The sequence below is a fragment of the Poecilia formosa genome, unplaced genomic scaffold, assembly GCF_000485575.1.
Source record: "Poecilia formosa unplaced genomic scaffold, Poecilia_formosa-5.1.2 Scaffold33, whole genome shotgun sequence".
NCBI lineage: Eukaryota > Metazoa > Chordata > Actinopteri > Cyprinodontiformes > Poeciliidae > Poecilia > Poecilia formosa.
In genome coordinates, this window is record NW_006799972.1 from 748074 (window position 1) to 774837 (window position 26764).

General features: G+C 38.0%; 4 protein-coding genes across 4 annotated transcripts in view; 1 reads left to right on the forward strand and 3 right to left on the reverse strand.

Annotated features, from left to right (window-relative positions):
- Positions 1-4587: 4587 nt before the first annotated feature.
- kifbp (kinesin family binding protein) lies at positions 4588-11843 on the reverse strand. The gene is made up of 13 exons (XM_007549802.2): positions 11352-11843; positions 11092-11190; positions 9809-9888; positions 9073-9131; positions 8821-8945; positions 8647-8740; positions 7966-8078; positions 7716-7865; positions 6475-6549; positions 5553-5715; positions 5297-5471; positions 5037-5222; positions 4588-4959 (listed from the first exon to the last, which is right to left on the reverse strand). Exons 1-13 carry the CDS (start codon positions 11826-11828, stop codon positions 4821-4823), a joined length of 1935 nt encoding a protein of 644 aa, XP_007549864.1. The 5' UTR covers positions 11829-11843; the 3' UTR covers positions 4588-4820.
- Positions 11844-12404: 561 nt separating this feature from the next.
- mpc1 (mitochondrial pyruvate carrier 1) lies at positions 12405-15691 on the reverse strand. Its single transcript, XM_007549803.2, has 5 exons — positions 15513-15691; positions 14669-14672; positions 14454-14550; positions 13996-14128; positions 12405-13223 (listed from the first exon to the last, which is right to left on the reverse strand). The coding sequence occupies exons 1-5, from the start codon at positions 15581-15583 to the stop codon at positions 13202-13204; spliced, it is 327 nt and encodes a 108-aa protein (XP_007549865.1). The 5' UTR covers positions 15584-15691; the 3' UTR covers positions 12405-13201.
- Positions 15692-16149: 458 nt separating this feature from the next.
- LOC103136521 (RRP15-like protein) lies at positions 16150-17713 on the forward strand. The gene has a single exon (XM_007549804.2). The coding sequence runs from the start codon at positions 16278-16280 to the stop codon at positions 17001-17003; it is 726 nt and encodes a 241-aa protein (XP_007549866.1). The 5' UTR covers positions 16150-16277; the 3' UTR covers positions 17004-17713.
- A 1076-nt stretch (positions 17714-18789) lies between these two features.
- The window catches only part of LOC103136522 (globoside alpha-1,3-N-acetylgalactosaminyltransferase 1-like), a 34297-nt gene continuing 26322 nt past the window's right edge, over positions 18790-26764 (reverse strand). Inside the window, exons 8-11 of the mRNA XM_007549805.2 lie at positions 26282-26398; positions 26005-26138; positions 22010-22087; positions 18790-21924 (exon numbers count right to left, since the gene is read on the reverse strand). Coding sequence (XP_007549867.1) covers positions 21777-21924; positions 22010-22087; positions 26005-26138; positions 26282-26398 — 477 coding nt within the window. The 3' untranslated portion in view covers positions 18790-21776. The remainder of the gene's footprint in view (positions 21925-22009; positions 22088-26004; positions 26139-26281; positions 26399-26764) is intronic.

The window sequence follows — 26764 nt, forward strand, 5'->3', positions numbered from 1 at the left end:
ATATTTTGTAGAATCACCTTTAGCTAAAGTTGTGATTATTTTAGGTTGTTCTCTGCCGGCGGTGCACACTTAGAGACTGAATGAAAGTGTCTGTTTAGTGTTGTTCTGCTTTGAGGTGAACCTCTGCCCCAATATCACGTTTACCACAGCCTCCCACCTGAGCTGCAGACCTCTGCAGCTCCTCTATAGTTTCCATGAGCCTCTTGGCTTCTTTTTGCTAAATTACCTTCCTTGTCCTCTGAAAAATTTAATTATGAAGGCATGTTTTATGTTCTTGTTGAAAATATCGAAAGTGGTTTTTCCCTCCCACTCTCTTTGTTTTGGCGTTTCCCTTCCTCCTTATCAGGTTTTTCCCAGTGTCCGTTTGTTAAACCCGTCTCTTAAAGCAAAGACGACCTCGTAAGAGATCTTTCAGCTGACACATCATTACGACGCTGAAGGAAGTGGTAGCATCGGTTGCTATCATTTTCCTCCAGGAAATGACACACTAGCCTGCCCGGCGTCACGTCTTTGCACAACCGCACTCACACACAAACACATGCTTCAATGGAACGACTCCTATAGGCGTAAATGTTAAACTCAAAAGCTAAATACTGCATGTATCCTTTTGACACTGCTCTTTTTTCAAGTCGATCAATACCTGATCCAGTTTAAAAACTGATTTCCAACAGTTTGGTAATATTTTTCTAGCTCTTCTTAGGGATAGTTTGACAGCTGCTACGTTTCCCTGTAGCAGTCAGTGTCGCAAAGAATAGCAATCTTCTCACCGTGTGGTTTTCTCCTCCTGTCCCATCACAGTATGTGGGATCAAGTCTATTGTCTGAGGAACCAGAGTTTATAGCACACTGGGTTATTTTCACTCTCTCAGACAGAGCAACACAGGATCCACCCATTAGCATACATAATAACACAGAGAAAAGGTTTTATCCAGCACATTTACCAGCAGTGACTAAGTAATCCTGCTCCACATGACTTCATCAGTCTTCATCGCACATCATTGTGGAGGAATTTGGCCCTCTCTTCTTCATAACAGTTCTAGTTCACTTCAGTTCATCTGTTGGACAGATGGTCTCACATTTGAAATTCTTTGGTTTACAAAGACGTTTGTGGCAGATCTAATTGTTACGCCTGCCCAAGTCCTAAACCAACAAAATAAGCTCACATCGTCAGCTGGGCTCAGCTTTCGGTTTGGGCTGTTTGTGATGAAATGCCATGTTTGGTTCTCACCAAACATCCCCACTTTGGTTTTATCTTCCTAAGGACAAATTATTCCTACAGGAAATCAAGAATATGCACTTTTCAAACTTTGGGCTTTTGCAGTCTTGAGAAGTGCTGGCTCCTACAGTTTTCATTCCTGGCAGTGAGCATGACTTGTAAAACGGTACATTAAGGCCTGGAGGTTTTAAGATGTGGTTTTTGCGGTGGATTGCACAATGTTGCCTTGTTGTTAACTTGCTTAGCAGCTGTCTTAATGGCCTTCCACTTGTGAGTATTTTATATATAATTTTAAATGTATATTTTCAATGCAAACAGCTATCATAAACATATGGTAGTTTGCTTTATCCTTTACTTTATATATTAAGTAAATTATTTATTATATTAATATATTAGACCCCATTAATGAGCATGTAAGGTAGTGAATGGATGGTTTAATAAAATATTTTGTGATTGAATTGAAATTATGGAGCTCAGATTGTTTGGATATGTTAAAATAATCCTTCTGAGATTACCAACAAAATGTGTTTCCTCTAATGTCTTTTCTGTTGTGCTAAAGCTTAAAAAACATAAGAATATTCCCTACAAGCATCAAGAGTATAATTATAGGGATTTCATCTACAGTTTCAGAAATGTGCAGTTTCTGCAGTTCAGGTTCTCTTGAAGCTGGGAAATGTGCATTTAGTACTATATGTAAGATTTCTTAATATTACTGACATGTCCAGATGTTAAAGTTTTAAAACTCTACAATACTTTCCATTTCGTAGAATTATAAAAAAAAACAGTTTTGAAACAAAGTGTTTGTATCATGAGCAGCACTCCCACAAACCTTCACTCTTGCTGTGATTGAGTGTAGACTTTGTGATTTGGTGGTGCTCTTAACTTTAAGAAACAAATTACTTCTGGTCTCGGAAACAATTCACCAGGGAATCATTACTTCAGTTTGTCATCTACCACCACAGCAGCTACTGGGCGGATTTGTGGCCTCACCAAGATGGATGGTTTAACTTGGGAATGTAAACATCAGTTGAGCACACCATAGAATCACCAGATTGCCATGGTGTTAAAGCCGCACTGTCTTCCACTACTAGTGCTTCACCACAAACCTCCAATGCCTGCACAGAGGAAGTAGCAGCAAAGGTTGAGTATGCATGAATTCATTGCTTGCTGGAAATTGGTCAGGATGTCAGCCCACACATCTGACCTCTTTCGCAAATACTTCTGTTTAGCATGGAACAGAAACTTATGATTAAGTAATCTTTGAATTTGATGGCGATGCAGTTTTAGCTACGCAGTATGATGCACTGTGCACTTTGTAAAGTAGGTTGAGATTGTTCCAATTTATAGAAAATAAGACAAAGGTAACAGCCAACACGGCGTTACTGGAAATGGTTCCATTACGTAAGTGTCAACATGAATTTAAAGACCATAAATAAGTAGCTACACTCTGTTTAAGATAAATAATTGAGACTTATTTTTATTTTTTATTTACCTTCTGAGCATTAAACAGATTGTTGACCTAGAAAAATAAACCTAAAACTCATCTGCACTGACAATTTTAAACTGACAAGATTTATTTTTTATTCAAAATCAGTTAACTTCACTTTAGATTAGGGCTGGGTAATAAATCACTAACAATAACGATGTATTTTTAGCTACTGTTAGCTACCAGCAGCTATTGGTATTAATCTATTGACCAATTTTCATGGGAGTTCAGTAAATATCACTGAGCGCCGAGCCAGGAACGCACAGCATTCTGGGAGATGTAGACAGAGGAAAAGCCGCTCCCGGACCGGCCAGCTAAGCTAGGTTAGCTGCATCGGCTAACTCACTCACTTTTTGGTTACCTAGCAACAACCTGTTGAGTAACTTGAACAGCAGTAGTTTCAAGTTTCGCCACCATCCCTTATAACTGCTTCAACATAAACAGCGTGGCGATCAGAGAAAATGAGTACAACAAAAGGAAAACTGTGGACCAAAACACAAAAGGTCACATCACCAGTTTGGCAGTATTTATGTTTAAAACAAACAAACAAAAACGAATCAATAAAATCCGATACGTTTTTCAGCCGAATACGTTGCATGATGCTTTGATACATCTAAAGTTATTTAATCCCTGCTATTAGCTATTTTTAAAATTCTAAATTATTAGGACGTTTGTGATAATTGCAGTCTTGTAGTTATTATTAAAACCCCTGAACACAATTCTTCACAGGAGCAAATTTGATGCAAGTGAACTTTGACATTTGCTTCGCCTGATGAAACCAGTAAGGATGCAACACCTTAAATACCAGGGCAGAAGATAGAAATATTTCATTGCTTGATATTAATATGAAAGAAGATATTATCTTGCACAAACAAGGTGCTGCTAAGTTTTAAGTTTTCCACATTATATTGAACAGTCAAGGGCTTCGTGCTTGAACTCTAATTCACTATAACTGAATAAAAAGCATAAGAAGTCAGATCCAATTTGCTCACAAGTATGCAAACAAGTCAAAGGAGTTTTTGGATTTTGTTTTACAAAGAATAAAACTGCAAATCTGCTGAAAAGAACACAGTGGTGGCTCAGTGATACTTTGGGGCTAAGCTGTTTCCTCTTGCATAGGAAACCATCATCATATGGTGACAAATATATCTCAAAGTTTACCAAGGCTTTGTTTCTAAATGAGATATGGGAGTGGCTGTCACTCTCAACTGCATAAATGAAGAATATTATTGAAATGAAGGGAGTAACCCTTGTGATGTGAACTCTGAATAATGCTAGAAAAGCTCCGAGTCACATTTACAGAAGCAAACTTTCTCTACCAAGTCTTCAAGATGCTTTTAATTTTGAAATACTACCTGTACTGGGATCTTTAAAAAGCTCCTTTTGAATTTTATTGACACATGTTTATTTATATACATTATAATTTATATTACAGTTTTTTCTGTTCATCTGTTGTAAAATTATTTTAAATTAAGATGAAATAAATCTACTCTGGAGAAGTTTAATCTAATGTCATACAATGGAAAAAAAACGAAAAAAAGTAAAACTTTTTGAAATTATTTGCTCTTCAACTAGATAATAGACATTTTAGAGAACAAACTACGCGATGCTACAGAATATAAATGTAGAATTCAAACACAATAAATGTGTTAAAAATATATATTTATATTTATGATGAATGTGAGAAGTTAAAGGAGATATTAACATTTTACTAATAAACCCCCAAAATGTTGAGTTTAACATAGATGCTATGTTAATTTGAAGAGGCCAACAAGTCTGTTTTCCGTTTCGTCAGTGTTGAAAACTAAAATTATTCTCTATAAATATACCCAACTTTTGTGTCTATCTCGTCAGCCATCTTCTGCATATCTAACCTGCAATCAAAGATGAATTAATCACAACATTTATTGCACAATATTGAGAGCACTTTGCAGCAGTTACAGGCTGTGATGCATTCAAAAGCAGCATGCTAAACACAGGAAAATAAACACAGAATTTAGTACATGAAGAACAAGAATCCACAGTTTGGCTTCTTTGACTGCAGAGTGTTCATGAACATTTCAATTGGGTCTTTTAAGTTAACAAGAACAAGTAGTTAAGAGCAAAACTTGGTCCGTAATTAGTTGTTTGCAGCCATCCTCGATTTGAGGCGGTTGATCTTCAGAGGGAGGAGGCCGACCATCTCCGTACTCAGCTCCAGCTCCGTCTCCACGGCAGCGGCCGCCTCTGGGTGCGCCTCGCAGTACTGCACCACGTACCTACACAGCAGTTTTAGCGTTTAAAACAGACGGCACCCGACACGGCAGACCAACTTTAAAAATGCGTGTGATCCTACTTGTAGTTTTCCAGAGCTCTGTTGAGGTTTTCCAGCTGGACTGGAGGCGAGGAGCTGATCAGTTTGCTGTGAAGTCGGGCCACCCTGAATCGGGCCACCAGTGCCGGTCTGAGCACCTCCTCCTCCAGATGTTCGGGAGGTTTCCCTTCCGGTGAGCACAGAGAGTCCAGGAACATCTGGAAGTACCTGCAGAGGAAAGGAGGTTAAGTTGTTTAAGAACAAGTTGAAATCCCGGAGAAACTCCATAAATGGAAACTCACTTGGCAGAGGCAGAGCAGAGATGGTTGAATTTCTTAATAGTGTGGCCATCTAGGGAATGGTTATCAGCTTGTCTGTTGGCCAGAGTCAGCTTCAAGTCCATCATTTCATTGTAGGTCTCAGCCAACTCAAACATCAGCTGTCTGCGGATCAGCAGGTAGTATCTGGAGTTCAAGTCTGCAGAAGAACAGACCGACGGGATGTCAACACACAGCCTGGACACTTTAGAGGCAGAATAAAAGGTCAGAGGGCCAGTACCGTTGCAGATCGGCTCCAACATGTCAACTCTCCGCTTGTGCATCTTGCAGCGACGTTCCAGATCCTCCTCGAAGAAGGCCAGGGCCCGGAACAGGGAGCTGTGGTCCTGCAGGATCTCTATGTGGTCCGTCACGTAGCCGTCCATCTGGAAGTACTCCTTAGCCTTTTAGTCACAGTCAGGATGGACACAGAAAATCTATCAGACACACGTTTCACATGGTTCTGCTTACATGCATGGCTTCACTGCGGTAACAAAATACATGGCTTTAATAAAAACTGAAACTCTTTTCTTTAGGTTGACCACAAAGCTGATCAGTTTATCAAGAGACGTTTCAGGCAACGGTTGCCCAACTTGGTGAAGTGCAATCATCGCTGGAAATAGGATGCAGATTTTGGGAGGATGTTATCTCATATACCATGCAGTCAGACTCTCTATGTCAACAATATACAACTCAGGAAAAAACTAAGAGTCCACTGCGCTGAGCCCCACTGTAAACCTCCTGGTTATTCCACCAAATATTGGTTTCTGAACTCTTCCTGAGCTAAAACATTAGCATTGTTGTTTTCTTTGCACTATTTGAGGTCTGAATGCACTGCATCTTTTCCCTCATTTTCTGGAAATAAATACTAAATTTTTGGTTGGAATTTCAGAGACATGTTGTCAGTAGTTCATAGAATAAAAGAACAAAGTTCATTTTACTCAAACATATTCCTATAAAGAGTAAAAGAGTTAATTCTAGCTGATATCAGTTCAATCCTTTGTTTACCTGTGTATGGATGTAGTATCTTGATTATATGACTAATCAATATACTAACATGTTGGGATGTTCTAACAGATATTTGTAAAGTCTGTCTCTCACAGACATGAGAACAGCAGTGTTGAGCTAGCATGTGCACTAACGTTTCTGTTTATGCATCATACCTGTGTTACGTAGTTCTGTCCCACCAAAAACACAGCTCTGGCCTCCGTGAAGTCCAAAGGGAACAAACACATCACCTGTAAACAAGAACACAGTAAAGTGACTCTAATGTCGTCTACCATAAAGAAATCAGTTGCTAAGTGGTGCCCACTAAAGAGAAGGTAATCATATTTTAATTCACAGATAACTGAGCATACTCATGTTATTGATTATGCAGCTCACAAAGGCATTAACATTTTAACTCTTGTACATTTTAAAGGTGACCCATTTTGCAAAATCCACTTTTTGCATGTCTTTGTATTTCCATTTGAGTCTTAACTTCTTCTGGTAACAGTTCAAATCCTAACAAATAAAAACCTCCAGCCGTTTTCTGGCAATTAGTTCATGTTTTGTGATGCCTGGAAAACGAGCCATTTCAAAATCCTCTTGATTATTAAGTCACAATCGGCAGGGGTTTCCTGTTACTTAGCAACCCAAGAGGAGCTCCCGCATGTTTGGTTTCACTGCTGCATGTGCTGTACAATGGCTGCTGGAAAAGACAGGTGTTTTGTTCCTGACTTAATCCCTAGAAACCACTTGCTGCTTTCTTGTTGGTTGTGCAGGAAGCTCCACTTCTTCTGCTTCTGGGTTAAAGATGCCTACAATTTACTTGTCTGCAGCCATTTTGATATGATAAAGTGCGAGTGTAAAGCTAGGGGGCGCCACCAGCAGCAGTTTATTTGCATAAAACTGACTCAGCCCTAAAACAGCTAATTGTGAAAGGAGCTCAACAGAACTGAGAAGGTGGAATCTCATTATGTCAGAATGATTTTGTGCAAAAAAACATAAACATGTTTCGTATCGCCCACAGACCAAATGGAATAATAATATGACCTGACGTGAAAAAGTAATTCAACCTAACAGTTTTAGCTTTATTTCAAGAAGACCTGCACTTCCAAATATATTTTGAAAGATCAATAAATTAATATCTCTCAATATTTGCGCAAAGCTGTTATAAAGAAACACATTATGAGTTTCACAAAAGGTTTTTTAAACCACATTTGACACCATTTTCAAGCCTGAATGTCGTTTACCTGGGGTGTAAGAACCACAAATGTTGAATGTGAAATGAAATACTGCAACATGTGAGCAGCTAACAGTCAGAACTTCTCCAGAATCAGGGGTTGTTGTCAGCAGAAAATGAACACGACTATAGAAATCTGACACTGTCAGTAGTTCAAAGACATGACTAAAAGCATCCGACCTTTTCCTCCACACTCGCGATGGAATCAAAGGTATCTTCAGATCCGAACAGCATGGCGCTCTTCCTCCCCTTTTCCTCTTCCTCCTCCTCCTGCCTTCTTGCTCTTTTCAGCTCGTCTTGGCGATCAGTGTCCAACTCACCGATGTTATCCTGAACGTACAATCAAAAGAGCTTCTTTTTTGTTTCTTTGGAGATTGGATGCATTTACAGTTTGCGTCTGCAGATGTGAAGCCGTGCGACAGTGCCATACCTCCAGCAGCTTCTTGGCGTCCTGCAGGAGGTTGAGGCAGTATTTGATCCAACATCTGGCGATCTCTGCTCTCTTCTGCCAGAGCTGCTCCCTGCGCTCGCTCTCCGTCTCACCTGTGGACAGAAAGAGATGTGAGGACGTGCCACGGCAGAGGGAAGTTCAGAAAAAAACCGGTTCAGTTCTTTTAAGCAGCTCAATTTACTTTCAGGAAATAATAAAAAAAAAAGTTTTTATTTGCTTGAAACAAACAGGAAACACGGTACATATTTTCTTACTTCAATGTGGGTTAAAACATAAAGTTATGCTGCGTAGTAAGCCTATTATTTGCATATCAGTGAAGTGTAAACCTGTCACAATAACTAATTTTGCTGCACAATAAATTATCCCACAGTTGTTTTAAGATCATTTACAAGTAATGTGATGATAGCAGCATAATAATGCAAGAACACGTTCTTTAAAAATCAATACTCTTTCAATTTTAATGAACATTTAACAATGGAGCTGCAAGACATTTTAAATATGCAAAATAAATAAACAAAACAACAAATAAAATTAACTGTGAAGTCTCTGTAAACCAAAGCTCTGTGAAGACTTGTCATCAAGTTTTTGGTAGAGACGATAAATCATGCAAATGGAAACGATTGAGCTTGTTTTAATTATTGTGACGGTGGAGATATTTACTTTCTTGTGCGGCAGCTTCAGAGGGAACCTCTCCAGCCAGACCCGATATAACCGTAGCTGCTGCAAGGCAGTGTCTGCCCTCCGTGTATCGGCCCTGAAAGAACAGAAACATTTAGCTTTAACCTTTGAAATTAACGGATTCGCTTGAAGTTTCTGATCAAAGTAATCAATGACCTTTGTGATGTAATACTGGGACAGCGTGGCAGCATTCAGAGCCCACTCCATTGGACTGAACTGGCTCAACTGGAGCTGTCTCTGCAGGGTGCTGTGGCAGTAGGTGGCAGCGCGCTCGTTTTCACCTGACACACAAAACAAGTAGGTATTATTACCACCAAACACGACATAAAGTCAATAAAATATCGATGTGCTTGATTGACGCTCATAATATCAGACACTAATCAGTATTTGTATAATCCTCAAACTTACCGAGGTTCTTATACACTTGAGCAAGGTAGTACATGGTGTGGGTGTAAGCCAACTCAAACCTGATGACAGGGGAGACGAAATAAGAGACGCAGTCAAGATAATACATTAAAAAAAATCAACAAATCTAGATTTATTTTCAAAAATATGCATCCTCAGCGTTCAATTTCTCTTATGTTTATTTTATGGCTGCAATAAATAATTATTTTAGTAACTGATTATTCAATCGATTAATCTGCAGGTTTTTCATTTAACTACTTCAATGTTTGACAATTTATGCATTGTAAACAAATAATTAAATTCCTCTTAAATAAGAAAAACACAGCATTGCTCTTGGTCGTTTGTAGAAAATGAAGCACTTACAGGTAAAGACATGCTTCTGACATGTTAAAAGACCATCAGCTCTTTCTGCTAAACTAATCTTAAGGGGTTTTGGGTGGAACATATTTACAAACATTTAATTTTTTTTTTTTATCTTTAATGCAAAATGTTGATAGTTTTTGTACAGTTTTGGCTTAATTAGAGCTCTGAGCGTGTCCTTCTTTTAGCAAATAGCCTTTTTTGAGTTTGAATACTCAAATTGATGATTAATCGATGACTAAATTAGTTGGCAATTACTTCAATAATCCGATAAATGGTTTCAGCCCTAGTTTATCATTTAAACTCCCAACAAAACACACAGATGTTTGTGGTTATAACGTGGAAACACTTCAGAAACAACTAAAGTTGTAGAAACGACCTCTTAGTTCTCTCCTGATGCGTCAGCAGGTTCTCCTCCGTAGTGAAGTACTCCGTCATGTCGGTCGGAGGCCTCCCATCCTGGATGAGATGGAGAAAACACAAACGGGCCAAAAGGTCAAAGGCTGGAAGTCTGGAAAGTCTGTGAGACCAAACATGATGTGTTGAAGCTGCTGAGCAAAAACAGCAGAGGGAGACAGAGTTACAGAGGAGTGTGTGCAGAGAGCGCTGGGAGGGAGACTCAAAAAAGAGGATGAGGAGTGGATGAGGAAGAAAGAAACTTGAGGAGATAAACATGAAGACGGAAGCTGAGTAGACAGATCTGAAACAAAGTGATAAAGTCAAGACGGTGTCTGCCTGCACATCTAAGCAAGGCATGTATTCATATTCCACTACCGTCTTTCAGGGCATATAAACCAAATACTTTAGCCTGACACAGCAGCTCTACAGCAAGGTACATCTGAAAAGATCATTAGCAGAACATGGACATCGGCTTTTTTGAACTTGTCATCTGGACAAACTGCTGTGACTCAGTATTGTGGACAGGATATCACTGCTGGAATGATGCTTAACATGGCAGTGGAACAATCGCAAGGTTTTATCCAGAAAAGCCCGGTGGGTGGGCGCTAGGACAGTCATTCATCCAGCGGCCCACCGTGTTTTTGAGTTAAAAAATGTTTAAAATTGACAGAAAATTTGAAAGTATCACTTGATAACTATGTGTTATTGTTAGATTAATATCTGAACACCAATTATAAAGTCTTAAAAAAATGCTAATATATTTTTTTAAAAACTTAAAGTAATGCTAAGCCACACCAGAATTTGCCTCCTACAGGATTTGGCTGAATGAGGCAAGTCCTGAATTGCCTCATACCTGAAATATGACAAACTGAACATTGTTTCCATTGTGAGATGACATAAAGGAGGACAGGCAACAGAAAACCATCAGAGAAATGGGCATAGATTTCATTATGATTATTAGTAATGCTTTTGTGGAATAAAACTGAGAAAACAGTTAAATTAATAAACCTGAATATTTTTTAAAGGTTTTCAGACATGAATTGGAATTATCTAGATAATAAATATTTCAGCACAACTCCTTCATAAACGACCATTCCTGGTAAGAGACTGGTGTTGCAAATTAGCGGTGGTGGCTAAATATTTTTTGGTGAAACGGATCACTTACAGACTGTTTTGTTCAATGTTTGTGTGCGCATTGTACATTAAATGGCCTGAAACGTATTTAAAGGCCATATTTCTCCGTCGTGAAGGGAGCAGCCTCACCTCCTTCATGTAGCGTTGGTAGATGGACTCTGCTGACTCCAGGAAGCCCTGCGCCGTCTCGGTCTCATCACGGCCAGCCCACAGGATTCCCAGCTGGTTCTGAAAGCACACAGGACCAACTCATGATCCCCCATCAGCTGATGAACTCCACACTGGGCTGATTGTAAAGACTGAAACCACAGCATGCGACCCAACACTACTATATTATGAGCTGTACGGAGCCACGTTTATGGAAAAATAGAGGGGAACGTTGTTTTTACCCTGACATGGATGAACAGAGACACATTCTCCGAGGACACCCTACATTTCTCCAGCATTTTCATGCAGTTCATTAGATGCTCCTGCCCGGCTGACAGCTCCTCCGTGTCCACATGGTTGACGCCCAGGTAGTACTCCACAGCCCCGAGCTTAGCTGCCCGCATCCCGGCTGGTGAGTCGCCGCTGAAACCCTGGCTGAACGCATCCTCCGTCTGGCCGTCCACCGGCTGGTCAGGGGGCCGTTGCTCGCAGTTCTCCCCGCCGACGTCCTCCTCTCCTTCCCCGGCCTCGAAGCTCTTCAACGAGCAGTATATTTCTCTCAGGAGCTCCCTGGCTTTGTATTTGGAGCGAAACGGATCGTTTTCTGGGTCATTTCGGGACTCTGTTTCGGTGAGACGTTGGGCGTTGGTGAATTTGTCGCAGATGGATCTCCACTCAACGCTGTTAATGGAAGCCATATTTGTTTTCTTCTCCGTCATGCGGCTACAGGATGGCAGTAAAATGCTTCGTTGGCATTTTACTGCCATCTAGTGGAATAATGTAGTCATGACTACCAAATAAGTCATTTTTTTAGTTGAACTGACAAAATTCAGAAATATTTCAGCTCATTTATATTCTAATGAAACTTAAAGACAAATTAACGATTTTTTTTAAACACATAGATTTAAGTTTTGTTTGTATTCAAAGATTTATTGCATACAGAGAAATGTTTTTCAAGCTAATTCAAATTGCATAAAAATAAATTTCCCCAAAATTAGAATATATATATATATATATATATATATATATATATATATATATATAATTATAATATATAATTTACAATGGTAAATTATGTCAACACTTTTGAGAGAAGCTTGCCAATGTTCTAATTGTCTAATTGTCCAGCATCCTCCACTGGGAGGTTAATAAGCCTCGACTCTCAAGAAGTGTCACCACACACACATCAGAATTCAACACAAAAACTACAACTGACCACTTCTAAACCAAACAGCGTATTAAAAGCTGCATTTATCTTCACAGTGTGCGGTAAAAGAAGGCAACACCTGAAAACATTGTTTTTCCAGTCCAGTTTATTCAAAACGTGTAAAGAATCCAAACAATCACTTGGAAAAAATCAAGAGAATCATACAAGAACCTTAATGTGAATTAGACGTGACTACAAGTGTGGTCAACACTTAACAGAATTTTATTTTGAACAATTTTACAGGATAATAATCTGAACAGCCTTAGCTTTTAAACAAAGCCGTATGTTTTTCATATTTACATCTGTTCATTTCAATATTCTCTAATTTGCACTTTTTGCCATAGAAGGTAAAATGATACCAAACTTGAACCATAATGACGGAATAATTTATTTTCTCATTTTGGCTCAGTAAGTTCTGCGCATCTAAGAAAGGTGACAATATGGAGGACAAAGTCTAAGTTTCTCCAGAATTACTGTCTGTGCATTTTTGCTCAATCTGACCTCCCATCTGTTTAAATATCCATGTTTGAAAAGGATACAGAGTAACAATATTTTTTTTCCAACAAAAATTAACTATGAGGGTTTATTTTATAAGCTGCTGCAGCCATAGGTCTGTGTGCGAGGCATCTGTCACCGTTAGTTCATTTAGGTTTTATTCCATGTAAAATCTAAAAATAACTGATCGAAACTACTGGAGAAAAGCTTAAGTATTTTATTATTTCTTCGTGTCTTAAAGTGAAGGTTGAATTGTGATCAATTATAGTACCATCCAGTCAAAAAGACAAAACTGGCAACAGCGTCGCTGATCTGCTGAAGGAGTTCTGGTGTCCAAATGTAGTTTGTTGACGCAGCATTCTGCATTATTGCACTGGTTTCACTTCACCACTAGGATGACTTCTTCTCCATGCTGAGATTAGAAAGAAAACAGAATTAAGTTACATCTGAATGCAGCTTTTCTCTTTACAAATATCATATTTACAGAATACATTCCTGTTAGTTTTATGTTGTTATCATTGCTTTTTGTCACATATTCCACTTAAAACTGGACAGTTGTAATCTCAATTTCAATATGTGGAACTGCTAGACAGCTCTAAGAAAAAATTAGCAGACCACTGCAAAATGGTCAGTATCTCTGATTTTACTCTTTATGGGTAAATGAATAAAATGAACATTGTTCTTTTATTCTATGAACTACAGACAAAAGTCTCTGAAATTCCAAGCAAAAATTTAGTATTTGGAAAAAATGAGAAATTGTAAAAACGACAAAAAAGATGCAGAGCTTTCAAACCTCAAATAATGCAAAGAAAACAAATTCATATTCATTTAGAAACAACAAAACTAATGTTTTAACTCAGGAAGAGTTCAGAAACCAATATTCTGTGGAATAACCAGGAGGTTTTCAGTGGTCTCTTAATTATTTGGCAGGCTACAATATTTCTTCAAAAGACCTGATGTGTAAAGAATAATCTGAAATAACAGATACATGATTTTTTTATTATTGCCATGAAGAATAAGCAGAAAACAAAGACACATCATGACATTAAGGCCTTCAGTTAAAACACAAGAATCACTCAAAACAAGCATTACAACACCGGATTTAAATTAAACTGCTTCCTCGTCCTGCATTTCAAACTAGTGACAATAAATAAAATGCTGACAGAACATCAGTTAGATCTCACTTGTATTTGATGAGGCGACTTCCCTGGACCAGTTGTGCCGACTCGTTGGTCAGATGGCAGGCGAAGAGGAGCCAGTTACGAGGCTGAACCTTGTAGGCGAATCTCATGAAGAGCAGAGAGTAACAGCACAGAGCTGAGAGCAGAAAAACACGCAAACGTGGATTTATTAATGTACCTTCAGCTTATAAACTTCCCACTTTCCCAAATCCTCACATGTAAGTAACTGTGAAATAACACTGGAGCATCTTAATAAATCAACAGCAAAAGTCAGGCCATAATAACAACAGATTAAGTAAATCTGAATTCAAATAAAGAAGAAAACATTTTCAAAAACTACACCTGAACTTGACACAAAAAATAGACTTTTTTTTTCTAAGTAAACCAATGATAGCCCCAACCCAAAACAAGATCAGATGCAAGAAAACAACAGCGTCTGTCCATGTGTTTGTATGTCTTACCAAAGGTCATCCTGCCGCTGATGATTTCAGGGCTCTTTTTCATGTCTGTGATGGCAGCGATGGGAAGACCCCAGTTTGCTACAGGGCCCCAGAAATGCTGGGAAAGTGACATTTAAATTATATTAAACAGGAGAACAAAACTGTAAGCACTGACTTATTCTGCAGTCTACACAAATATATAAAACAATAACTAGACAGAGAAACTCTGGACTTACCGTGCTGTCATACGTTTATGTTTTCATTTTTAGGTCCGACGTGGAAAAGAAAAAAAAGAAAGTTAAAACTTTACTGTCAGATCAGTTAGCGTTTCAGTTTCTAAGCTGTCAGATGTGAACCTGTTTTCTTACTTAAAGGTTTATTGTCATGCCCATTCAAGGCATCTTGAAAATGTGACACAAAGATGAACATTTTGTGTTTAAAAAGCAAACAAATGCAGCTTCTTGCATCACAATACTCTCACCTGACCTTTACTCTACATGTCAGGAATGAAGCAGGTTTGTGGAGGGTAAAACTCTGAGTACACTTGAATTTCCTTACAATAAGTTATTTCATATAGTAACAAAAGTAGTTCCTATGTAAAATCAGGTCAAAGAGAGGTTGGTGTGAACTTCAAGCACGACCCACATAAGTATTGTTTTTAGGACGCAAAGCAGTATTTTCCAATGACGGATTCACACATACCCTCAGCTATTTTGGAAGATATTTCTGAAGCAACTCAGTAAAGATCAATATACCATTTATTTACCAGCATCTAGTTTTGCACAAGTGGATATCCTACTATTAAAATAGTGATATATATATAGGAATTATTAACTATCATAAACAGCAAGGAGCTGCAGATAGCAAGCGCCCTTGAGAGTTTAGCATACGACAACATAGAAAGCAGCAGCAAACACTAACATATGAGAGGTAAAGATATTATTTACTATTGTTAATGAGTAGATTTAGTTAATTTAAGTACATTTCAACCAGCCGGTACTTCTCAAAGAGTTCCCACAGTCAGTCAGATTGGTTAGCATTAATGCTAGCAGTAAATATTGAAGTGTGTTAAATACGAACCTCATCAAATAATCCCTGAACTCCTTACTCTTCAGGTGGTCGATGGCTTTGCGCGCAATTGTCCCCGCCATGGTTTAAAGGTAAAGGTTTTGTTTGTTTTCACAGAGAACTGGACTCTCCCTGACAGGACTGAAGGGCGACTGGAAACTGGAGAGCTGTGCAACCAGAGGACGACCGATAATATCCGGGGGTGTTGCGCCGAATTAGGTCCTTCCGCAAAAAAGAGACAACCCATTTTTCCATTATTACAAAATTACAAAAAAAAAAAAGTCTCTTATCTTGCTTTTTTAAAATTAATTTTGAAGAATTTGATTCCCATGTTATTGTTATGCTGAAGTTTGACGGGAGTGTTGGTCAGCTTAAATTGTCAAAAATGTTAATAAAGTTTTCGTTGTTTTAGCTAATTTTTAATTAGTTTATTTAATTGAGTGAAATCTCTTCATTTCTCTTTTTGTTGCTGTGTTTGTAGTTTTTGCTTGTTTTATCAAAACAGGTCCATCTTGTAAATTAAATCTTGGATGAGAAAACCTGTCTAAATAAAGGTCATATAAAAATTTAAATTGATGAAAGATTTAATCATTTTGGGTTAAAAGAGATAAAAACTTGAAACTTGAACGCACCGTATGGTTAAAACGCAGCTATAAAAATGTTGAGTATAAGTGGGAAGTACATATCAAGGGGAGAACCAAGCGAGACACAACACCGGCAAGCGCATGCGCAAAAGAGGAAAACCTAAATTCCCTTCCGGTTCACGGCTATTACTGCATGATGGCTGTGCGTGGTGAAAACGTGTCTCAGAATACCGAAGAAGATGCAGTTTGTCAGCTTGAGGACGACAACCAACAGAGCGATTCAGAGGGAGAAAGTATTAACGAAGACTCTGACGAAGGAGAAAACACAGACAGCCATGATGGCGAAGAAGCGGAGAGTGAAAAGGACGAAGATAACGACTCGGACGCCGTTGGTGGCTGGGCAGATGCCATGGCAAAAATCCTGGGGAAGAAAACTACCCCGAACAAGAGCAGCATCCTGGCTAATAAGAAAGCGGTGACGAAGAAAAAGGAGCTGCTGGAGAAGAAGAAAGAAGTGGACAAGAAGCGAAAGTGGGAAATGATGTTTCGAGAAAAACCTGACATCGTACAAGACCGTGAGCTTGAGAAAGCCATGCAGAGGACCGCCACCAGGGGGGTGGTGCAGCTCTTCAACGCCGTGAGGAAACACCAGAAAAACACGGGTGAAGCGCTGAAGGAGGTCGGTGGCTCTGAGAGAAAGAAGGCTAAGATTATATCCTCTATCTCAAAGAAAGACTTCATCGATGTGCTGAGGCGGACTGATGAAGGAAACAAGGTTTCTGTGAAGACGGAGAATCCTCCTCCCGTGTCTGAGCAGAAGCCTACGTGGAGCGTCCTGAGAGAGGACTTCATGATGGAAGCCAGCATGAAAGACTGGGACAAAAACAGTGACACGGAGGAGGCTGGTCCCCACAAATGAGGAAAGGAAGAGATATGAACTGAATCTTCCCATTTAGGACTGAATACTGAAGCTCCTGATGCCCTGAGAGACAAGCTAATGAAGGGAGACGCTCCCTTAGTCTGGATGAGAGTTTGGTTTATTCTGTGTTTATAACCTAAGAGAACATAAACAGTCTGAAATCAGCATTTTCAAGATGCTCCGCTGCAAAATACGTGTGTATCATATTTTTGTTTTGATGGATGAAGCTGAAAACATATCGGATAAACTCAAAGAATTGCAAATTTTGTATTTTCAGTCTATTTTCTGTTTCCCTTTTTTAAAATAAAAGACAAAGTTGATTTTTAAAAAGTGTATGGAGCAGGTTTTTCATTCATGTTTAGTCATTCCAGGAGTTTAATAGTAGTTTGCTTTATCCACGACTCTGAATGTTGAAGTTTTGAGGTAGCCAGCCTCCATCATTATGTCTGTTTTATGGGATGTTTGGCACGGACTGCAAAAAATAAAATGCTTGATCAGATCTAAAGGCCTCAGCTTTAGTCCTCCAGACGTTATTCTGTATTTTTTCCAAAAAACTCCATCTCATGTAAAAACTTCACCATAATTTTCAATCTCTGGGCCTGCAAATTGCAATCAAGATTAAAGGTATTAATGTTTCAGAAGATGCCTCTGCTTTGACATTTTTAAGATTTCTGATAAGTTGTGCAATAAAAATATTTTTTTTTATTGTTGCTGGTGTTTTTTTTTATTTATTTACAATATTATGTGGGTTTTCCAGAAACTAATATGAGATTGGAGAGTAAAAGGTACTGATCTCAAGCACGACAGATAATCTAGAAGTGAATAAAAGTTTTCTACTTGACTGAGGAGAAAAGTGCAATAACAGGATGGCATTTATTGAGAGTTTTTGAATATTTAAAGTTAAATTTGATTTGTGTTCTTGCTTTTGTAATAGATTTGTGTTCATCTCTGCGCCGCCTGCAGCTGGAAACAACTTTGTGGCTAGAAAACTCAAACTCAAGTTTCCAATAAATATGTTTAATCAGTTATTTCATGATTTAACAAGTTGAGAAAATAACTTTTTACAGAAGACTAGGCTGGTTTGGTTTGCTCCATCTGAAAACTACTCTTTCAACTCATCTTTCTGACTATAACATTTGTTTGGTAATCTGAAACAAATTAAATTTGTAGCTGTATCTGTAAATCAATGATGGAGAGAGAGGACAGGGTTTGATGTGAACGTTTAAGGTTTTAACGGTAAATACTTGATGTGAACCAGTTTCTATTATAATTTATTACAGAAATGTAAAATAAATTGGTTCAAACATGGAAACCATTTAACATAGCTGCTAAGCTAATTCACCACTTACTGTCTGTCACTTTGCATGTTAAATATTCACATTTATGGCACAATGAAGAAAAATTAACATGAGTATGATTTTCTTATTGTTTGGTTCGTTTTAACTGATTGGCTTGACGTTTAGTTTGTCTAATGTGAATTATGATCTTCATCCTATAGTGTGATTTGGACACTTCAAAATGTGACGTAAAACAGCTTTAATGAGATTAATACATTTTAAGAGGCTGCAGTTTCTTTTTACTATCACTTTATATAACTAGCTAATGAACTAAAAGTGTGAGACTGTTTGGTTGATTAAATATACCCACAGGTAAACAATAAATTGACAATTTAGGGATTATTTTAATTGGTATGAATTTACAACTTGGAGGATAATTTAAAGAATTTTGGAAAAATATTTCAGCTCAAAACATTCATTTATAGGATTCATTCTTCAGACACAAGAAATCATTCATGAGTTACATTTTATTTTCCCTTTATTTTACCCATAAAACACTCTGATTGTAAAAACAAAGCAACATATGACAAAGACACCAAAAGTGAAGTTTCCAGAAAAATCTAATCTCCACACACATAAAAACCAATAAGCACACACAAACAGATATCTTAAACATAATTTTTCACTTCACCAAATTCATTTTAAAGTTAATATGGCATCTCTACTCTTCACTGTAACACACCGAATGTCTCTAAAATGTTTCACATTTTATTTTCTACTCTTAGTTTCATCTGTGATTATGAAGGTCTTCCTGTTTTTTAAACAGATTATTACCTTCATAAAAAATGTTCCTGACATCCAGAAAGGAGAGAGAATGAGTCTTACCACAATAAAAATAATGTTTCAGAAAGAAAACATCATCTTTAAAAGCTTTTTATCACTGTAATAATTAAATTAGACATTAAAAAGAGCATGTTGTCTTAACAGATACAAACAGAAAGTGTTAAAAAGGCAGTATTATATATATTATAGGCACATTATTCCATTTTATAGCGCGATGAAGTAACTATGTTACCTGCAGTTGTTAAAAGAAACATGACTAAAGAGAAACTTGACTTCACATTTTAATGCCTTAAAATTGGGTCTCTGTCTCTTTAAGAAGCTCTTGCTCTGCCTTTAGTAGTAAAACAAAACAATATTAACGTTTTTACCAACATTGCACTTATTAGCAACTAGTGTAATGAGCTCAGCAGATGCTCAGTTCCCCCAGGTGTTTGCCAATTGCTGCTGGCTAGTCTGCAGGAGCTGAGTGGAGGAGTTGTTGCATCTAAAATGGCCGCCAGGAGAAACTAAAGGATTTCTCAAACATGTGTGAAGGAACCAAAGCTATGTTTTTGGTGAGGGAATAACATTATGACATGTTGATTTTATATAACACTGCCTCTTTAAAACGATTTCTCAACAGGCACATGTGTGATAAAATAATGAGGTTGTCTTCCAGAGCTTTCTGAAGGGGGCAGTAGTGTGCATAATGAACTTAACAACCATGGCATGCAACGTTTCATGCACTGGTAGAGACGATTACAAGCCGTCATTCATATACGTTTTATTTCTGTGGGAGAATCTGTAACACCAACGAGTAAAATAAAATAAAAATCTAATTGTTAATTTAAGGAATAATTCCCTTTTTAAGATGATTCAAAATGTAATTAACTCAGAGAAAACATTTTGCCAATAGGAATATCTTCTTATATAACATTTTAGAAAGTGGAAGCATAAAGTAAAAGATCTTTCATCAACGTTTTGTAAATAATGCTGATAAAATGTCTGGAGTCCTAAAACAGATGTGAACACCTGACAAATGTATAATCAATGACAATTTATTTTAAAGATACGGTGGCATGTTTTTAACCCAGTAAATCTACAGAAACACAAAACACTAACAGGTAGTGCAGGATGTGTTTTCACTGAAAGAAGATTTTAGAATTACATTTTGACCAGGGGAATCAAAAAGTGTGTGAACTTTAAGTGATGCTTTTAAATCTTAATATTTGATAATAACAATAATAATAATAATAAGACATTTTCAATTGTGTAAACAACATAAGCATTTCAGGTGTTGAACAATTACATTGTATAACGTATTTCATGTTTACATGATTTTTTATTTACCTCAAATTAACTAAACGTTCCTTCACATCTTTCCAGCAATTTCGGATTTTACAGAGAAAACTGTTTTTATTATTTTGTTGTTTTTTGTGTAAAAACAAAATAATAATAAAAAATATGCATACATTAAAACAAACAAAGCAAAACAAAGCCAACAAAACATAAGAAACTGTTTCCCTTCAAAGTTATTATGATAATAATTCACAAATTTAGAATCAAATTACAGTCAGTGGCTTTTAAAGTCATTCTAAATGTTTTCCCTTTTTGGGTTTCATCTGGATTTAAAGTCAACAACAGGAAATAAAAATCCACACACTGACGATATAATAACAAAAATGTAAATACAAAGAGTAAATAAATTGTAAACAGTATATAGACATAGCAGCAAGAGTTTCTGATGCCAACAGTTTTACCTTTTGTGCCCAAAACAACAAAATATAAAGCTGCAACTCTGAAAATTTGAATATTATGAACAAGTTTAATATTTTCTTTCTCTCATTTCAGAAAGTGAAACAGTCACACATTACACAGATTTATTACAGAGTGAAATACATAAAATCTCCATTTCTTGTAATTTTGATGATTATTGCTACAGATATTAGAATATCACCCAATACAACTTTAAAAAATATATATTTTTAACGTATAAATGTAACGGCCATAACATGCTGTTCCTTTCTTAAACCAATCTTCTGTAATAATCACATTTTCTAAGACACTTAATTTTGGTATTTTCAATCATTTGTAAGTTATAATTATCAAAAGTACAAGAAGTAAAGGATTTAAATATGTCACTCTGTGTGTAATGAATCTTTATTACAGCAGTTTCATTTTCCGAAATAAGTGACAAAAAGCAGAGCGTTTTCAAAATATTCAAATTTTCTTACCCATATATAAAAACACCAACACCAGAGTCTCAACCTCCCACTGTGTCCCATGGCTCAGAGCAGACTCAAAGCTTTTAGGATTCAACGTGTAACTTCTGTGATTCAAGCCTCTGATTGTTGTTAAAGAATGTCAGAAGGACTCATGCCGATGCTCTGCTTGGGCTGCTCAACAACCAGGTGACGTTCCTAAACAGTTTTAGGAACGTCTTCTTGCAGCCTGGTAACGATGCAAAAACATAAAATCCTGCTGGCAGATTGTCACAAAATAGGCTATGAGTAGATTTTAGAAAAATAAGTTAAGTTGTTGGTAATCAAAGCGGGTTGGTACGAATTGACTCATATTCAGTAATGAATATCCCCGGACAGACGTGTAAAAAACCCCCAAAACTGCAAAGATGCAAAATGAGCAGAACCTGCGTCCAGCTTCTGAAGTTTGAGGATCAGTGTCCACCATTTGGACGAACTTCTTCGTAGTTCTTGACCAACTGGGAGATCCTTACGACTTTAATGTCAGGCGTTACCTTATCATAGTCAGACCACAGGTATTCTGGAGACAGCACCTTGGCCGGTTTGTTGGTCAACAGGTACCTGCAGTGAAGAGGGAAAGACAAATATGCAGTGCAAATATTTTTCTGTTTTAGATATTTTAGTTCAGTGTTGTGTCATTTTGTACCTGTTGAGATGACTCTCCTCCTGCCAAACGGCTTCAATCTTGTTTTTGGCGTCTACCTCTGACATTTCATAACAGTACCTGGCAAAAGAGCAGAAATCAAATCCGGCTGCAAAAACTTTAACACTGCAGCAAACAAAAATATGACATCTAAGTTTACATAAAAACAATGAAAAACATTGTTAATACGGAAATGTAAAATGTTAAAGGTGTCTATGTTCAAAAGGTACTTTTAACCTGAATGATAAGCCTCGCTCTAGTTATTAATAAAACTGTTCATTATGTGTCTCTGGACAAATAATAATTGTTTTCACATAATGAACAAGTTTTGAGCTTACTTTTTTGTCAAGCTTATAATATGAACATATTTCCTGAATAAATGTGAGAGAATATCAAATTTATGAATGAAGATTACTGGAAATGTTTTTGTGTCATTTTTCAGAAGTACCTATACACTGTAAAACATTTCAGCCACATTTAGTTGTGTCAACTACCTTCTAAAGTTTAAGTCAAATAAATTTAGCGAGTTTCAGATTTTGAACCTAAATGTGTAAATTTGTGGAAGATAAACTTAAGTAGTAAGTTGTGTTAACTGTTTATTAAGAGTTGAATAAAGTAGAGTTTTTACGTTGACACTTAAAAAACTGAAAGAAGAAAACGTTCTGGGAACTATTTCCCAGAATCCTTAGCGGCTTGTTTCTGTATCCTGAGATGGAAGTGCGTTACTTGGGTTTTATTTAGGCAAATGTTTATTTTAAATCTTGAGGATAATGTTCTGTTCGCACTAAATGTTTCTGAGCTGAATTCATTCTGATGTTTAATAAAATTCATGATCAGATCTGAAATTTTGTTCATGCAAATTTGAAACAAGAGTTTAAATTATTCAAAAGTAAAATAATCTGATAACATAGAAATGTGAGGACAGTTTTTATTTGCATGTTGTGAAATAATTATTTGGTGTAAATTGCAGCATTAAGTTAAAACTCACAATTCAAGATTAATGAACTTAAAAAACAATGTTTAGACAACTTGTCTCTTGTTAAATCAACTTCATGTTGACTTCAATTGCATTTTCAAGGCAGCAGGTGGAGTTTTATTTTCAAGTTAAAACACCTTCAAATGTTTTACAGTGTATTATGAAGCAGCTAGAATTAGGTAAGCTATTTTTATTTTATTTCTGAAACAAACTAGTTTGTCCAGCGTTTAGATGTGTAGGCATTTTGTGAAGGTACATGTTGGAAATATTATGTGTTGTTATCATTCTTACATGAAGGGGCAATGTGCTGCCTTTTGTTTAGTTTAGCTGGACCAGGAAGGTTTTGAACTAGAGCACCCCCTGGTGGATATTTTTGTTACGTTGCCTTTGTGATGCTAAAAGAAAAAATAGATCCAAGATGGTGGAACGCGACACCAAACAGCTCGTGGAGTAGCTGACTATTGTCTTTATTCGTTGTGTTTCCGACAAGATTTGTTTGTAAGTGCTTGTTAATTGTGAAAATAACTGTCTCTTTGTTTCATGTAACGCTGGTGTAAGTAATTTGTATACTTTAGTCATTTAAGAAAATGTTGTTTTAAGCTCACAGTAAGAATGGCTATTTTGCTATGTTAGCTAACATTACGCCTTGTATGTTGCAGTTTACGATGGCCAAAGTGATGGTAGTGGTCAGAGGCCACTCTTCAATAAACAACTAAAAAAAAAGAAAGAAGTTTGGTTATTGGAGCGTCGTTGTCTGGCTGTCTAGCGGCTGAAAAGATTGAAAACTCAGGGCGAGGACAGCACAGGCAACATTGAATAACGATACAATTTTTCAGGTAAAATAATAATATAAAAAAATAAACTGTTATACAGAAATCCCAGTTTGAAGCAGCAGAAATTTTGACATGCGGATATTTTCATGTGTCAACAGGGGGGATGGTGAGGTGGTAACAATAATATAACCACAAATGGTTTAAATTCTTACTTTAAAATTTTAAGGACTTTATTGAAGTTTTGAATTGAAAATTTGTTATGGATTGTATTGAGCTCACACAAAGTGGACCATATAAATATTATCTGATAATGATTGATGCTTTTTCTAAATGGGTTGAAATAGCTCCAGCAGAGCTTGCAGAAGCTACATGGAAAACAATTATTACAACGCACGGCTTCCAACAAACTATTTTTAGGGACAGTGGACCACATTTTGTAAACCAAGTGATACAAAACATGGCTACTCACTTGGGAAAGACATTTGGATTAAGGAAATGCATGGAAACTTCTGGCCGGCCCTGACCGGATTGTTTGGACTTGGTGAAACTACATGAGAATCACTCCGCAGTAGATGGTTTAACACCTTTTGAAATAATTCATGGGAGAGCTTACAGATTACCTCTGTTCTCTCCAGATTTACAGAAAGCAGATGAAGAACAGACATTAACAGATTATATGATCAGGACTCTTAAAGAGAAGGAAGTGTCCAGTGCAGATTTACTGCCTTCTGATTCTCTTCCTTCGCAGGAGACCGCTCCCATCGAGCCAGGAGACCGGGTCTACATTAAAGTCAAAAAACGAAAGAACTGGGCGAGTCCACGGTGGGAAGGACAGTTCCAGGTGCTGATGACCACATCTGTAAAGATCGCTGAAAGACCCAGCTGGATACATCTGAGTTACTGCAAGCTGCAGAGAGTGTTGGAGCACTAATTCAGGAGAGGGAAGTGACCTCACTTCAGTGGACTGCTGAACAGGACCGCTTTTGAGGGGAATGAGGTGAACTGCTATGTGTGTGCACAGCTGCCATACGCCACACACAACTCAGGTCTCCGACCAGGGAACATCACTGATGACAAGCAGATGTGTCTCTATGGCCTGAGCACCCACCCACGGCGCAGCTTCCCAGCGCCGAAGGGATGCAAGTGGTGCAAAAAGGATTATTCTGTTCTACTTCAAACTGGAGCTGCCGCAAAAGGACTTTTTGGAGCTATGAACTGTTCACTTGCGACTGACGTACTTCCGTTTCCACGGACTGTGATGAAAATACCAGAGACCATTTCCTTAGCAGGAGCCAAACCAGGGTCTCTCAGGAACTGCGTTTACAACAACGGAACTAGAGCACTGGGAAAGATCCCATGGAACCTGTGTAACACAGTTTACACCTTCTGCGAGACAACGCCAGAATTCAACGACTGGATTGCCTGCAGAGGTCAGGGGTCAACCTCAGGCTGCAGCGTCTGGAAGGACAATCCAGACTGTCACGACTTGCTTCAGGAGATTCAACATGGCACGCCAGACGAGAGGACGACAGGAGAGAGCTCGTTGCAGCGCCATAGTACCAGGAGACTACGGTGATGGCTGACTGGTACTTCCTGTGCGGAAATGGAGCTTATATGTTTTTGCCAAGACTTTGGGGAGAACTATGTGCTTTGGACCCCCTAATCAGCCCGATTGCATTCATCAGGAAAGCACAACACGGTCCAGCCGCCCGCTCCAAGTGTGCAGTTATGCCAGAGGTCAAACAATGGGGAGGCCTCACTACAGACACTGGAATTCAGGATTTGGGGCGGTGGAGAAAAGCTTATGCAAGGCCTGTTTCCATGGGTCGGAGTAGGAGAGATTCAGGACCACGTTGAAATAAACAGGTATGGATTACTGCGGCTTATCAACAGCACATGATTTCATGACAGCTTGGTAAAAACTCACACAAGTAGTTCATTTTACGTAGGTTGTTGAAAAATACCTATCAGTACAATTTACATGAGCTTGTTGTTACGAGTCATAAGTACTCCATAAATTGGTTAACATTTCAATCAGCCTTTCAGAATGAAGCATAAACATGCTGTGCATTGGCTGTCAGAGCTGCAGTGTTTACCCTGCATATCCTAATTTAAGTCCTGATCACTCGAGATAAAGTTCACTTGATCTAAGTCTTGGCAACTCGAAACCTGAGTCAACAAGTCTGTCTGGAAAGACATGATTTTAAAGGCGAAGGGTTTTTCTGTTGAAGATGTTAATGTATGATTACTTGACAAGCTTGTGCATGTCCTCCAGGTATCCGCCCCACACCGCTGCAGTGTAGTAGTAGTCTCCTTCCCCAGCAGGAATAAAGGCTTTGGACTCAGGTCGACGCTCGTAAGGAAAACTGTCCCTCGGTGTCGTCTGTGTGGACAAAGCAGGTCAACATGAGAGGCTTTGAATAATATATATGATGAACTGGAAACGACTGATAAGAGCAGCACAAAGAGACTGAATATCTCTCATCTTAATTAACGTCTCTTAAAGCAAACATTACGTGAGGCTACCTTGTAGTAGCCCCGGTGAAGGACAGCTGAAAGACGACTGAGGGACTCGGCTCCAAACCGGGCATGGAAGACGCTGTCTATGTCCATCATGAACAGATAATCCGCCTCTTTACGAATCTGGAACCAAAGTGGATGTAATGGAAGTATTAATAAAACATTATAATGCTAGATCACATTGTAACGGACGATGATTGTAAAGCTGGCGTTTATTTCTAGAATGTAAAGAAGCAATTTGAATACTCAACTTGTCTGAAAATACAATGAAATGACTGGTTTGGGAGGCACCTGGATTATTTGGCATGGAGGATTCAGTTAGTTTGGGTGGGGAAATTTTACGCCTTCTTTGGGTTTAGTGTTTTCATCCTGTCCTCTCAGAAAGGAACCAAACCACCTGTTATGAAGTTAGAACAGGGTGTTTGGTTGGGACTCTACCCAGCATGAGCAGCAGGTGAGGCAGTGAAACGTAAAACAAACACACCCCAG

Excerpts from the sequence above, each read along its gene's own strand:
- mpc1 (XM_007549803.2), bottom strand. The coding sequence starts at position 15,583 with ATGGCGGGGACAATTGCGCGCAAAGCCATCGACCACCTGAAGAGTAAG. Across the intron at positions 14,129-14,453 it reads CAGCGGCAGGATGACCTTTG|CTCTGTGCTGTTACTCTCTG; the intron begins GTAAGACATACA and ends TTCTGCTCTCAG. Across the intron at positions 13,224-13,995 it reads AGTCGCCTCATCAAATACAA|CATGGAGAAGAAGTCATCCT; the intron begins GTGAGATCTAAC and ends TTCTAATCTCAG.
- kifbp (XM_007549802.2), bottom strand. The coding sequence starts at position 11,828 with ATGACGGAGAAGAAAACAAATATGGCTTCCATTAACAGCGTTGAGTGG. Across the intron at positions 8,946-9,072 it reads TCAAGTGTATAAGAACCTCG|GTGAAAACGAGCGCGCTGCC; the intron begins GTAAGTTTGAGG and ends TTTGTGTGTCAG. Across the intron at positions 8,079-8,646 it reads TGAAGCTGCCGCACAAGAAA|GTGAGACGGAGAGCGAGCGC; the intron begins GTAAATATCTCC and ends TTCTGTCCACAG.
- LOC103136521 (XM_007549804.2), top strand. The coding sequence starts at position 16,278 with ATGATGGCTGTGCGTGGTGAAAACGTGTCTCAGAATACCGAAGAAGAT.